At 39.2% G+C, this 15,742-nt stretch overlaps 1 protein-coding gene across 6 annotated transcripts in view; it reads right to left on the bottom strand.

Annotated features, from left to right (window-relative positions):
• GREB1L (GREB1 like retinoic acid receptor coactivator) overlaps positions 1 to 15,742 on the bottom strand; it is a 137,351-nt gene that overhangs the window by 15,887 nt on the left and 105,722 nt on the right. For all 6 annotated transcript variants that reach the window (XM_051774617.1, XM_051774626.1, XM_051774646.1 and 3 more), the window contains 10 exons: positions 15,064 to 15,198; positions 12,538 to 12,735; positions 10,915 to 11,095; positions 9,311 to 9,503; positions 7,790 to 7,923; positions 6,081 to 6,420; positions 3,853 to 3,968; positions 3,242 to 3,486; positions 1,671 to 2,233; positions 1,083 to 1,185 (listed from right to left, as the gene is read on the bottom strand). In XM_051774617.1, coding sequence (XP_051630577.1) covers positions 1,083 to 1,185; positions 1,671 to 2,233; positions 3,242 to 3,486; positions 3,853 to 3,968; positions 6,081 to 6,420; positions 7,790 to 7,923; positions 9,311 to 9,503; positions 10,915 to 11,095; positions 12,538 to 12,735; positions 15,064 to 15,198 — 2,208 coding nt within the window. The remainder of the gene's footprint in view (positions 1 to 1,082; positions 1,186 to 1,670; positions 2,234 to 3,241; positions 3,487 to 3,852; positions 3,969 to 6,080; positions 6,421 to 7,789; positions 7,924 to 9,310; positions 9,504 to 10,914; positions 11,096 to 12,537; positions 12,736 to 15,063; positions 15,199 to 15,742) is intronic.

Raw genomic sequence — 15,742 nt, 5'->3', positions numbered from 1 at the left:
TCCCAAGGAGAATGTTTATAATTGGGAGAGAAACACCTTTGGGTTGGAGAATAAAATAATATTTTCAGTAATGAGAAAATAGTGCTCTGGAGAAGCATACCAAGAGAAGTAGTGGGAGCAAAAAAGCCACAGCCAAAAATCCCAACCAAACCCAAATTGCTCTCATGATAGAGTTCCATGCATTCCTGGCAGGGGTGTGACACATTGCTCTGATCACAACAGGCAGAATGTCTCTTAAATTTTGATATTTCATCCCAAGTTTCTGGAGTACTTTAGTCCAAATAATGAGAGAATAACCACCCTCAAAGCTCCAAACCAAAGGAAAATACTTTTTTTTTCTCCCCTCCTCCCCCCTTCGCCACCCCCTTTAATAGCATTGTATGAAGAGAAATACAAATTACCCTTTTCAAGGGTTTGACAACAACTACATTTTCAGGATGCCAGTCTAATGGTCATGAGAGTTATGCACCATAGAGACTTCACCACAAAACCACAGAGTACTGTAAAGAACACCATGGAGAGGAATAATTTTTAAAAGGTTTTGTTCTTCTCAAGGAAAGTCCTGTCACAGCAGCTAATTGATCTGTGAGATCTGTCAAATGAGCACAAATCCAAAGAGACTCCTCTTGCCTTTTGTCCTCAGCGTAAGATCTGCAAATTGCAGACAGGAAATAGTCTAACTGAAAATTGGTATATAATTTATAAATAAACACAAGTGTTAAATGTCCTGTCTGCTTAAAAGCACTCAATTCTTAAAAACTTGCAAGGGGAGATAACATGGGCAGATGCCCATTTACATTCACGGTTTTGTGCTCACTTTCATTTTAGTGCTATACAAATATATCAATCCAAAACACATTTAATAGCTCTCAGCTAAGCCCAATATAAAATTTACTTTTTTATTAATCTATATTGAAATATATGCAGACACCTAGAGCAAGGTATCTAGCTACACACCAATAGACGGGACATGTAGTAGGTGTAATTTCTAGTCTTTCAGTAAGCCTAAAAATTTCACTGCTAAATAATGCATAACACAGTCTCCTTATGATGCATATTAAGAATGCCTACTAAATACTTACTGGCATTAATCTCTTCTTCGTCATACACATCGACTTCCAGCAACCGGATCAGCATGCGGAAGAGAATCCTTAGGAACTGCAAGTATGAACCAGTCTTTCCAACCTGAGCCAGAGATGGAAAAAAAGCCTAAATGCCAATTCAAACTACTACAATGGGAGGGTAAATTTCAGGATAAATGTCTTTGGGCTTACTCCAAAGCTCTGTTTTCAGCTCTGCCTGAAAGTATTGCAAGACATAATATTCCCCATTATGCTGAGCAGTTTTACTCAATTGCACAAACTGGCCCACAGCCTGTGTCACTTCTGTACGCAGGGAAATTGGCAGTGATAACTGCTTCCCTCCTGACCTGCTCATGGCAATGTTACACCAGGTGCCATCCACGTGTATTTCATTTAGGCTAAAACAAGACATACAGCATCACCCTTCCTCTCCTTACCACTTTCAGCATGGACTTAGCCTTAAAATTTGACTTTGACTTTTGACCTTGAAACACATTACTGTGGGTAACTTTACAGTACGACCTACAGTCCTCATCGCTGGCCCTCTCAGACTGCTAAAAAGGCAAGAGGAAGGAGATGTGCTCTTACCTGTGGTGGTCCTGTCAAAAGCAGTCGCCTGGGGTGAAAGCTCCTGGCGCCAGACGCCTCACCCTGATTGCTGAAGTCCGCATGGTGCTGCCGGGCTGTTGTCCACTGCCTGTAGTACAGAGACTGCTCTTCACTGTTCATGTCCTTGTGAAGCAGAGGCCTTAGAGAGCTCAGCCAAGACACATCAGCATGAGGCAGGAGGGAAGAGGAGGAAGGCAAGTTCCCACTTTTCTGCGAGCTTAGGAGACAGTAGGCAGCTTTGGACAGGATGACAATGCGTGGCAGGGCAACGCGGAGGGCCTTGCTGTCTTTGGCGGAATGGGCAGGCCACTGAAACATTTGGGAGACTGAAGACAGTGATGACAGTTTCGAAGTGGTGCTGCTCGCCATCTGGTTACCCAGGGAGTCACATTCTTGTTTCAGGGTCTCTCCAGCCGTAAAACCGGAGTAAGTTCCCTCATCTACTGAGCTGTGTGCCACAGCCTGAAAGTTAAGTGATGGTGCCTGCTTCTGAGACTTGTCTGCCGCACTTGAGGAGCTCACGCCATTGTCAGCCAGGGAACCTGGGAAACAAAGAGCACACAATGAACAGATGGTGACTGACATAAGAAAACCACGATTCATTTGATCTATGAGACAATGCTAACCCACAAATACTTCTGTTCAATGAGTGCTGTTGGGGCTTAGGTCAGTGTTTCACCATGTAAAAAGAAATCATTTACATCCATCTATCCCTCTTGTTGGAGAGGCAAAGGCCCTACTGCTACAGGGTTCAGAGTCTAAGGCTTCAATCCTAAGCTTTGTATGAGAGCTATCATTTGGCATCTAGGATTTGGAATTTCATGGCACAACCTTCTGAAAGTCAAGTTTAACAAACCACTGTATACATGGACCCATTTCACCTTTCTTTCTATGAAGAACAGAGCATTTATTTCATGTGAACTGGGTTCTGCTCCCTCCTCCATACCAATCACGTTTAGTTAGTGTATGGGAAGATCTGATGCATGGCAAAGATCCAGTTCAGCTGTCTTAATACCTCAAACTCATAGGGAAACAAAGGGAAGGACCCAGAAGTGTTTGTGGAATGCAAAGAAAAGAAAGTTTGATGAGAGGTGAGGTTTCACTGATGCCTGAAGAGGTAGGGCAAGACCCAACCATTCTGTTGGTCTTGGCAAGGAGGCAAATATCCATTCTCACCCATAGCTACTTCCAGTTACAGACCATTTTTCTATTGCTAGAATTTTATACTAGCCTTTTTTATTCTGATTTTTAAGATCTTTTCAGGATCCTCTGGACAAAGCTAGCACCAAACATGAAATGTAAGTTTAAAAATAAAAATCACAAGGCACCCTTAGCTATGGCATACCATCCCTCCCACTGAAACACCATCTTCTTTTAGCAGTAGACAGGAAAATTGCTCACCGTGGGAAAAATCTGCAACTAACATTTCATTGTCTAGCCTGCAGCAGGACACAGCTAAGCATTTGAGCAAACATCTTAATGTTTGCATTCAACTTCCAGTGATGTAGGAATAAAAACTTGTTTTTCAGACCAACAGCAGAATAACTGACCTGAGGTTCCAGTGACAGCGCTGCTATTACTCTGGGGTCGGTCCAAGTCTATCAGCAGCTCATCAGAGTCATTCTCGCTACCATTAGCCTTCTCCTGCTCCTTCTCACTGAGGTCAAGAGCAATAATAGGCCCTCGAATTGCCTCCTTTGAGACGTAGCAGCATGCCAAGCCTACTTCCTGCTCTAAGGCAGTACGAGTTAAGTAGCTTGAGTCAATTAGCCGAAGGTCACAGTATTTCAACGACCTAGAAAACCCAACACAAGAAAAAATGAAATTTTGTTTTCTCTGGCTTTGAAGAATACTCCCCATCTGTAATTGCTTACTAAATATTCATGAACTATTTTATTAGCCCATAAATATAAAAATATTTTTAAATATTCATCACATAAGTTATGTTCCTTGGTACTTTGCAGAGACACTGACCCACACAGTATAGTAGCATTAATTTTCACAAACTACACTTTCCAAAACTTTAAAGTTACCAAATAAAGTATTCAAAAATACACTTTTTTTGTGAAAAAGTAGCCAGATGGTATCAAACCACTTATTCACCCCCCAACTCATCTAAACATGCTAGAAAACAATCATATTGAAAGAGTAATAACAGCACCTGGGGAAAGTTTCTCCCAGAGGGTCTTTGCCAGTTAGAATAACAATGCAAGGTAGACCTTCCAGATCCTGATAGGTGCGAGGAATCCAGTCATCCTGCTCATTGCCCCTCCAAGCCTGTGAACAGAGAAAATTGCAGTAACTTCTAAATGACTTCTTCTAAATATTCACCTGGTTATTTTCTTCATCAGTTCCAGTTTTTTTCTTTGTATACAGGGTTTGCTTACTCAACAGCCAACTGAAAGGAGACCTTGGGTACAGGCATGCATTTGTTTTATGGTAGCCAACTGTTAGCTAAGCATTAAATACAAAGCAAAAGGATGTATAGCATATGTTATTCACTGCTGGAAACATACATCTGGTGTATTACTGTGATCTGTCAGAGAAAAATGCAGTTGATGCCCTCAATTTCAAGTTGGCACAGATAAAAGGTCTTTGAATTAATGTAAAGCTAAAGAAAGACTTTCAAGTGGAGTGTGAAAACGGTTCAAAGAACCTTGCCTAATTATTCTATATAATGAAAGACTGCATGAAAGAAAAACATTTTACCTTTCACTGGGGTTAATCCCACCAGAAAGGACTCCTCACCTACAGTCTACCAAGGCCCGAGACCACAAAACTGCAGCATTTTCCCTTAGCACTGGAAAGGTTGGTAGCATTGGTCCCATGTCATTATACCCTTCATTGCCCTTGGTTCAGCAGAGCTTACTGAAAAAATTTATTTCTCCAGTGACTTAGCAATATCTTCTGACTCGGTAAAGCAGCCTTGGTAGAAGAGAGATAATTTCTGGCTCAATGGGGTTAGTCTGGCTGTGTGTCACCCTGCCTCTCCAATGATGGAAATTTCTGTGAAAGTGCATGATTAGAAATTGAAATACGGGAAGATACAAAGCTGACACCCCACCTAAAAAGACACTACAGGCTTATATTTGGGCAACTAAATTCCTTTCCTCACTCTCTTCATATGCATGGTACAGATTTGAGGGCTTTTTTTCTAGAAACCTGCAAAGAAAGAAACAAGTCCAGAATCCTACAGCTTTGTTTAGTCCAAAAATGCATCTTATGTTTTGGAGAGAGGAATAAGAAGAATTATTTAGAAGGTTTTTCATTTTCTGTCTGATAAAATTCCTCTATTCCAGACCAATATCTACATGAATATTCACCTGCAACAGCTCCACAGTCAATCCCCATCTGCTCTAAAGGCCTCACAGGTTGTTCCAGCATTATGTAAGGGCTGCAACCCATTACAGCAAAGGATTTCAAAGAAGTCCTCACAGGACTCAATCCAGAATGATTTAAGGTTGGAATTAATGCCTATCCAAAAAAATCCATCAGCACAGAGCTGCTATCTCATCTGTCATTTTCTCATTTTATGACTACTTCCCTCTTTTCCCTCTCCCACTGCAGATAAGGTTTGGTAAGCAGTGTTCGTAACTTCTTTAAAGGACATTTTATCTGCCTTTGGCTGTATCCAAGCTCTCTAGGAAAGGCTTACAAAATTCTTTCCTCTTCTGTGTGGTTTTGAATACACTGTATAACTTACAGTAGAAACAGAATCTTTCTGTGACAGAGCAAGGTTCAGGACAGATAACCAGTACTACTTTCAGCCTGATACTTAAGGTAGGCAACCCATTTCTTTGTTTAATGTATACTAATATTATTATTACATATTTAATGTATACTAATATTAATATATAACAATTCATACATTGTTTAATGTAGTGAGGTTCATTCAGGAAGTGGTTTTGGCTAGTTAAACCATGCTCCTGTAAATCCATGCTTTCAGCATGCAGGAGCTTGAGAAAAGAAGTCTATGGCAAACAGCATACTTTACCAGTTATCAGAAGGGCAGAAGATGGATGGACAGAGCAGATAACAGACACACTGGGCAGACAGATAAGTTGGTGGAAATAGTTAGTTTACCTACAGACATCTGAGCTCTGCTTTCAGAGATGAACCCTATCTGATGCATGCTGTTATTCAACTTTAAGAAGTGAGATAACATCTGGTGTTTGACTCCATGGACCAGTAACAATTCAGGTTTGTTCCAAGTTTCTGTATCACTTATGCTCAAAAGTACAGAAATACATTCAACAGAGACAGATACAGGACACACATCCTTTTCCTATAGAATAATTAACCTATAAACATGTGGGAATAAACACAAAGCAATTACAACAGTCAGATGACCACAGTGAGCATACAAGCAAATATTCAGGTTCTGCCTACCTTCAGCCGTGTCACGAAGTGTTTCGCAACAGTAAGCTCTGAGGCAGGATTCCCAAGGAGGATCTCAAAACGATACTGCAGTCCCAACTTGTCTCTTACTTCTTGTAACCTCTCCTTGGCCAGCATGGCCAGCTGCACCGATGGCACCCTAATGACAAGCATGTGGCCACAGCCATTCTTATCCTTTCCTGGAGAAGTGATAAGGTCATCCATTATGCTGAGCGTTTCGGGCGTGCTGTGATCTCTCAGTGATGCCATTGTGGTGAGAGCCATCAGAGCTTGGGAATACTGCTGAATGAGAAGGTAGCAGCGAATCACCATGCTGTGCAGCCGGGGGTACCTTTGAGGAGATACAGCTCTACATTAGCACACACAAAATCACAGTAATGTCTAAAAATCAGCCAAAGCCCAGGACCTCATGGCTTTGAAGAAAGTTTCGTGTTGTGTTAACCAGTAGGTACAGTAATTCACTTTGGACACCATAAGCCAGTCATTAAATCAGTATATTTTTAAAACACTTTTTACTCTTCCTGCCATAAAAGTATCCACTGCACTTCTGCAACTAAAACAAATGGAGCCTTTCTTATTATACAAAAATGTCTGCAATGTTTTCAGCTTGTAAGCTTGAGTGGCTCACCCACTCAGACAGAATAGCCCAGTTTCTTAAAAACAGAGGCTAAATTGATAAACTGTGACACAAAAACATATCCTGCCATCAATTTCTACTCTCATCCTAATCTCATATTGTTATTTGTACATACACAAATCCTCCTTCACCCTTTCTCCCATCCACATTTTAAGAACAGAAACAGTCATTGTGACCAATTCTGTTGGATTTGACCAGAAATACTAGAAGCCTAAAGAACTGACCTTATTATTATTATTACTCATCATATTAATTACTTTCATATTTTTAGATAATAATAAATTTTAATGGTGTGCTTAATTATTTATTTATGTTGCAAATTTAACACATTTGATATTGTATTTTACTTAATAAATATAGGTATATTTATAATTATTATGTTGATCTAATTAAAATAGGAAAAGCAGTATTGTAGATATTGTAGACAGAACAACCCTGTTACAGTTACAATATCAAGATATGAGAACTACAGATCAAAGGGATCTGTCCTGCTGATATGCAGAGCTGATTAACTCCACACTGCTGGAAATGACAGTGTTTCCTTCAGTCCTGTAATGTGCGCACTGAAATTATATCTTGGAGATATGCCAGGAAAGTAGCTTGTTCAGGCAATTGCAGGGTACTAACAAGCTCTGAGCTGCAGGGACTAAAATCATAGCCAATCAGTGAAATAACAAAAATGACATTTTTGAAATTATGTGCCTCACCTGGGCCACCACTGCCAAGTGTGTTAGCAGTCCCAACAAGAGAGACACCAGAAATGGTGAGTTATGAGACCTCTAGTACCTTCTCAGCATAGGCAGGGCTTAGCCAAAAGAGGAGAGTAGCACAGCTGAGCCCATATTGCTGCTGAACAGGCCCAATCTCTTGTCTAAAGAAATGAAGGATATCCCCTCCTTCTTCAACAGCACTAAATTTGTCACTAAAATAAAAATTGCACATAATTCATGGATTCCAGGATCAGTGTCAAAGGTCATCATGTCTTCATCCCCTGTGATGGGGTTCATAAAGATATCTAAGATCCCAAATAAGCAGAATCTCAAGTTCCCACGTTACTATTTACCTTTCTAAAAGTGTGTTGACCATTTTTTCAAAGGTTTCATCACATCTCAAAAGGGGACTTGTGACTCCCCACTGGAGGGATTTGCTGTATTCATTCAAACCAAAGTATAGCTTGTCTTCACTTGCTGCATCATCCTGTTCCATACACAAATAGTAAAAAATATAAGGAAAACAGGTACAAATTTAATTTCTTGTCTAATTTTAAAAAAATAGGTGGAAAGCAAACCCAAACAAAAGTAGCCTTTCCTTTTATCCATTCTGCCTTAGTGATGCTATGTATTTGTTTCAAAGAATATAATAAAACGTAATTTTTTTTTTACTTAGCTTATTATTTGTCTATGGCTAGCAAAGATAGACGTTGCTCCTTGCAAATTTTTCAACATATCTCCTACCTGTGACTGCAGGGGCTTTCTAGAACCCTACTAATTATTTTCTGACTCCCTAACTCAGGCTTTATATCTACTGACAACTGTCATCTCATTTCTATTTAAAGCAGAACCTGAAAAGAGAAGGATTATTAATTTCCAAAGTTGTTCCTGATTTTCATATTCTATACACCTCTAATGGCAACCAGAAACTAATAATTTTTTTCCTGGAATGTAAATCTGCAGACAGCTATCAGAAAGACAGAATATTTGTGTCTCAAATTTCATGAGGTCTTTGTTGGAAGCACAGCATGTTCTCTGGTGCATTTACATCAGCAGTAACTTCTAGGAATGAATAATCGCATACAGTCTCCCCTTTTTTTCAGAAGACTGAAAGTTGTTGATTTTTTACTTTTGGGAAACAAAAAATTGTCTAGACCATTTTACAGAAGGCCACCTCATCGCGTATATTAACCAAATCAACCAAAACCCAAATTTAAAATATTCATTCACTCCCTGGTTTTACTTTAACTATTTTTTTACAGCTATCACTTTAATACACTTTGCAGAAACCAGTGGTCCACTCAACACAGTAAAGTCAAATTTGATATAAATATCCCAAACAAGAAATAGGAAAAAAAGCTATTTTTATGCAGATTTAGCCAAAATATCCTCAAAATCAGCTAGTTGAAATTATAAAAGAAGTTAATGGTGCAGAATATCCAACAGGTTTTCTCCTCTGCATAATGACAGCACCCACTACACCAAAACTTGTTAACCTAGCACACAACTTTTATTAGTACCAGAAAGATAATGAGCAGACTTGACAGGTTGTGTGACACAGAGCTTACAGTCAAAAGTCAGACTGCCTGAAAAGGGAAAGCCAGCTCCAGAGCTTTATGGCAAGTCCACATAGCTTTGTCTGACCAAAGCACAGAAAGTAGGGTCTCATCTTATGTGACTGGACAAAGATGTGTATCTCCTGGTCCTACATGTCAGTGCTGCCTCTACCACCAGTGTTCCAGGCCTGTGCATCTGGAATCTGAGAGAATAAACTCCAGCAGAGGAGGAGCTCTCCCCTAAAACACACATCTTCTAGTTTCTGGTAGGTGTGAAGTCCACATTAAAATTCACAGTTAAAATTAACGAGCACTTACCACAGTGTCAGATTGTATCCAATGTACCTCATTGCTAGAACTGATCCTGGACTGCTGAGTTTGCAAGGCATAAGGAAAAGAGCTGACCTGAAGAACAAGGAGGTTGAATGCTTCAAGCACCTCCCTGCAATTAATAACTCTATCAGCCAGACCATGATTAGGCTCACCATGTGACAGGGAACTTGAAATGGCACTGCAGAAATAAGAATGCAAAGAATTGCCTTACTGACATCCTGAGATTCAATCCTCTCTTCCTGCAGAAAAATCTCTGATCAACCATGCCACTGAGAATCACAGCTCAAAAAATCTCTTTGTAAGGGTAAAAGGTGTCAAAAACCATTTGAGCATTCTCTGTGGGTAGACTCAGGCAACAGAAGGAAAAAAACCCAACAAACACCTAAACAAAGGATCAAAATCTGCCAACAATGAGAAGGTAGATTAGTGTGCCAGTTTAAAAAAGCATCAGATGGAGGAAACCAAAAGTAAGCCAAAGGTGATGAACTCCCTTTCACTGAAAAACACTGTTCCATGAGCTGTGGAGGTATAGTACTGATTTTACAAAATCCAGTGGCTTTCCCAGCCTGAAACAACAAATTTCTCTAAGACTGGGAAACCTAAAAGTCTGATGTCCTGATTTCCAGCTCCTGGACCTACCTTCACTTCCAGGATATATTCAGGACTTCCAAATTCAGAGTACAGCAAAGACAGTAACAAAAATGTGATGGGGAAAATCAGCTTGCTTTTGTCTATTTTCAGCTGTCCTTCAAGGACATTATTTTGTTTATTATAGAACTATGGAATGGTTTGGGTTGGAAGGGACCTTAAAGATCACCTAGTTCCAAGCCCTCTGTCATGGGCAGGAATATCTTCCACTATCTCTGATATTGAAATGAATCCCATAACCTTACATGCTGTGTTTGAATCACATTAAGATTATTCTCCTAAGCTTACACATGGAAAAAGAGCAGAATAATTAGCTTTATTTATTTCTTTCTTCTTCCAAGGTAAGGTTGTGATTCAGTGTGAAGAAATGTCTCTGCAATGTGTACGTGTTGTGTTTAGACCTAAAGCTGGCCAAATTCAGTACAGCTGTTTTTTAAAATCCTTTTCTTACAGTACCTATGGCATATGGCATCTTTCATACAATGAAAAGAGTTAAATCTCTCTAAGTCTCCTTATATTGCACGCAACACTATCATCAAGTATAAAAACATGAATTAAAGCATGATCAGCTTGTGAACACGGGAGACATTTGGGTTTGAAAACAGAAAAAGGAGAGGAATAGGAACAAAAGACAAGAACAACAAAGCAAGTTGAAAAATTCAACCCTTTTTCCTGACTTCAGTACCATAGCACATACTCCTACAAACAGTCTTGTTAGGGATCCAGTAATCTGAAACTAGTCTCACCTGTCTTCATCTGAATCAGAATTAGTTAGCAAATATCATGGGCAAACAAAAAAGATTATTTCCAATTTTAAGGCACAAAACGCCTTAAAAATGCCTAGAGAAAGCATTGGGTGTCTAAGATGGTCGGTCTTTTGAAAAACCTAACTGAAGACACTGGGAGAGGAAGGTTTTCCTTTGGTAGATTGAAGCAGCTACCTTGTTAAATCCACGTGGGCATTGTCATGAACCAGCACGAAGAGTGTATAGGGATTTTGCTTCACTCGTCTCATGAAAACTTCAAATTTTGTTTGAATTTCATTGTCTAGACGAACCACATATTTCTCGGCTTTCTGATATGCTGTTCCATTGTCTTCTAGACCCAAGTCCACAAGGACACCTGTGAAAAATAAGAATACAACAAAAAACTTTTCCTTTGAGTGCATCCAAAAATGAAGGGTCAATGGCAGGTTGCCACTTGGTCTGCCAATATCAGGATTTAGCCAAACCATTGATAAGCCCTAGTAATGAGATGATTATCTAAATTCATTTTCACTCCCAGTGGAGGCCGAAATGCACTTCTTGGCTTCTGGATTTCCTCCAAAAAGTGCCTGAAGACCTTTAAAAACCACCTTACCAAAAAAGGGGGGGAAAAAATCAGGCCTCCACAAAGATTTCCAGAGCAGCACTCAGTTGGCTATGCTCCATGACCCTAGGCTAAACCTGCCCACATTTAGCTCATATATTAATACTGTTTGAGTCAGAAGAAGTTATCCTGACCTTTCCTTTGCAAAAATCATAAATTTATATAAAACTGGCTCTCGCTAGTATCATATAATATTTTTCATGCTCTCATGCATTTCTCTGCAACATTTGTGTCAATACAACTACTCTTTAGCAGTCTTTGTAATGCTATATTGCCATCATATTCAAAAAGTAGGTATGATATAATCTATACAACCTTGAATGGCATTTAAATTAAAGTAGCAACAGACTACTCTGAAATTTGAGTTACTGATGTATTTTCCAGTGTCTTAATGATTTCAAAAAATAGTTTCAAAAAAAGTAAAATAAAACTCATTCATTTAAAAAAATAAAATAAAGTAGATGTGAAAACCTGCAAATAGATACCAGAAAACCTCTGGTTTAGTGTGTAACAGCAAATTAAGTACAATGTCTGAAGAAACAAGGAATGGAACAAAGGTCCAAATATTTACACAGATAGTTCCTAGTTTTGTTAGACAGTAATTTTCTCCACAGAGAAAATCTTATGCTTATCTCAACATGTCAGTCACTAACAGAGTGGATGACAGAGGTCATTCTCAGGAGGAACATAACCTGTTCTTTCTCTGGAAACATTTGGCACCAGTCATGGCCTGACACAGAAGCCCAGACAGGAAAAATCACCATCTGAACCAGGATGCCAGTTATTGTGTGCCAATTTGCATGTATCACTCAGGCATTTATTGAACTCATAAAAGAGCTTCTTGCACATACATCTGTGCCAATACATACGAGAGCGTATGCACAAATGTGTACCTAGAACAAATAGCACTAACAGCTCTAGGAGATAAAAGACCTGAACAGTGGCATTTGCTAATGCTTCTCCAGGTCATACATTCCTTAGATTTCCATGAATACGGCACTTTCTTTTGACACTTACATGGTACACCTTGGACCCCTCTCTTAAGAAAGGAAGATGTTTAGAATTCATCAATTACACCAACTAATGAAGCTAATACTGGACATGCAAAATACATTTATACAAACCCATTTATACCAGCTGTGATTTAATAACATCACATATTTTAGTTTATCAGTCTCTTTCCCCTCCCTTTTTACCTGATTGTCGAATACGTTGAAGGGTCTGCTGCACCAGGACTTCGGAACGGGGAACTATAACGATGAAGTCCACTTTGCTGAAGTGGCCCAGATCCAGGCTCTGATTGCCACTGTCTGCTATAGCACAAACCTGGGACAAGAGCTTTCTGGCAACTGTAAGTTGTGGCTGGTAAATTTGGAAGGTATCAACATCCAAATCTGGAGTGTGTTCGTTTGAAAAAGAAAACAAAACACAACAAGAAACATGTTTACTTTCCCATCCCCCCAGTAAACATGACCCTCCAAACAGCCCACCCTCTACTATGAGAAAAAAATAACCACTCACCAGAATAAATCTCAACACTGGAGAGGTGGGTCCAGATCACAAATGTCAACTTTCTTTCTTTGATTAAAATGTGGTAATATATGAGATGACCTAAAGTACAGCACTGCTTGTTTTTTAAAATGCCCTGAGTGTTTCGAGGATTTTTAACAATGCAACCCAAGAAAGCCTTAATACCAACGTAGTGAAAAGCATTCCATTAAATGAACCAACGCATACATAATATGCATCCATATATATATATAAAGATGTACATGTGTACACAAATAAAAACAGAGAGAGAGAGCGCTCTAATATTCTCCTGAAACTTGCAGTTCTCTTTCAGGAGCTTCCCTCCATCAATCCTGCTGGGAAAACCAGCCATGGTGCTGAGGCTGCTGTGCTCTGGGCACAATGGGCTGGGAGCCAGCACAGCTATTAATCTGAGGAAACCAAGCCTATGCTGATAATCCTGCCAAAAAGACTCTACCAAGACAGCAGGTCTGTTGCAAGTTCATTTGTACATCATCTCTTCTCTAAAGTACGGAGCCCCACTCTAAGCCATGACTAAGATAGCCATATGTCTGTGTACTGACTGGTAGTGATACATGCTGTGAGGGGAAAATGAACAATACAACTAGGCAATATATCTCAATTATTGGGGGAGGGGAGCATTTATTTCTTTGGATGTTCCTTGACTTTTAACAAAATTTTAGTCTCAGATTTATTTATACTTAAATAAATGTCAGTATAACACTACATGCAGAGAACTGAGGGACGCACCAGAGCACTCTTGTTTCCTCATAATTAAAAGCATTTTCCATTACAGTATTTCCATTAGGTAAATTCTATGCCCAACAGTCCATGTTTCATTAACCACTGAATATTTTCGAACTGCAGATTACTAAATTAAATCCTATAATGGCATTACAGGTTTTTTTAAGTAATTTTTTCTACTATGTTAGTTTTACATAGACACATGTGTTTGTGTGTGCATATGCACATACTTATCTCCTGCTCAAACCTGCCTCAGTGTCCATTTCAGTACATCTGCTATGGGAGAAAGATTCATCTCGCTGCCTAGGAGACTTACTTCTCCTTTTTTTTTTGTTCAGACAGACTCTCAGTGGCTTCAAACATTGTACAGCCATATTTTAAAGACAAAACTAACTCAGAATAATTGTTTGAGAAAATATAAAGATTTTAATAAAAGCAAACAGTAAAAAGAAAAAATACTCTCAGAATCTAAAGATAATTCTCCCTTCAAATTAATCCTGTGAGGAAGCTCAAGATTTGTCCTTCTGCGGGTGCCAGATCAAAGTAACTGGCAGCCCTTCTAATTGGATCTCCTGATCCATGTGGAGACTATGAACCATTTTGCTTTCATTCAGACCTAGCACTGAGCTGATGAATTTAAGCTAACTAATATAAACAAAAAAAAATATGAAAAAAGGCTTTACTGGAGGACGAATTTTCTTTGATACTAGACCTAAAAGGATTTCAGTGTTCACAACAGCTCAGTGCATCTTTTACCATTTCTGTGATACGAAAAGGAAAGTACGGTTAAAACTCTGAATAATTAAATAATTCTGAAATGGAGAAATTATAATAAGCATTTTTAGACAAGAAATCCTAGCTCGTCTTTTGCACCTTAGCATCTCATCATATTAGGTGGAATAAGACACAGGTCAACAAATTATAGATTATGCTTGCCTAGCATGTTCAGTCCAAGATCTTAAAACACATTCCCTAAAAGTTTAAGCCCCAGAGCACAAGTCTGTAGTGTGTATTACCATTTTACATGCAGAAAGTGAGGAGTATCAAAAGTTAAGAAGCAGGAGGACACCTGGGAGATCAGGTCATGAACACAGTTCCCCTCTGCCTCAAACTCAAGGTTACATTCTTCTGGGTGCAAAAGGGTGAGACTAATCCACACTGTAACAAAGAAACATCTCTACTCTGCCTAACATCTAACAGAAGATAGCATATTTTATCTTAGGAATTATTAAAAAAAAAAAAAAAGTTGCTGAAGGTTATTACAGAGATTTTCTGTCTGAGAGACTGTTGTATTGCTACATTCAGCTGGCAGTATTAGTATTTTAAGATTGACACAATGACTGCAATTATGCCCTTAGATTCTTCTGAGGTGTATCCCTGAGGTGTATGCCTTTTGACATTTAACAAGCTACTCACTTATTTCACATCTTGCACGTAAGAGAAATTACCTGGTTCTTGTGTAGAAACCATGGCAATCGCCTCCTGAGATGACACACACTCGCTAACATCTCCATTAAAAGGTATAATGACACTTTCCCCTCGCTGCTGTAGCATCTTCTCCAGCAGTTTGTCCAAATCATCACCTAGATCAGAATCAGTAACACCAAATTATCTGGAAGTCAATTCAGACAAAGGACATAGAACATTACACACACAGCTGTTCTCACATGGCTGATGTCAAATCTGTGAGGGGGCAAGGGAGTAGAGGTACACGGAAGAGAGGAGATACAGGGAAGAGATGGAGGGAAAATATTTTTCTCTTTACTCCAATTTACTGATTTGCTGGTTGAATTAATTCCAAAAAAAAAAAGGAACCACAGCTTAATAGTTTCAGCTCTGTGCCTTTACAGCTACTGATAACAACTGATGATTATAAAAAAACACACATTATAAAACAATCTCTAAACCCTTGCTAAAAACTTGTGCACTCATGGGTGCCCTGCCATCACATTCAAGAGCAGAAACTCTTAAAAATATTTTGCTACAGGATTAGTAACTGGCACTACACAAGTGAAGGAGACAAGCACTCCTTTACACACAGGGAATGGAGAGAAGGAAAGAATGCTCTCGATGGAGAGGGCAGAGCTGTATTCAGTGCATTTTAACTGCTGGACGGGAGACACACCA

This window comes from Manacus candei, unplaced genomic scaffold (genome assembly GCF_025592945.1).
Source record: "Manacus candei isolate 608988 ecotype Guabito, Panama unplaced genomic scaffold, ASM2559294v1 h1tg000008l, whole genome shotgun sequence".
Lineage (NCBI taxonomy): Eukaryota > Metazoa > Chordata > Aves > Passeriformes > Pipridae > Manacus > Manacus candei.
Note: the sequence above shows the minus strand (reverse complement) of the source record. Positions and strands in the feature narration are given on the sequence as shown.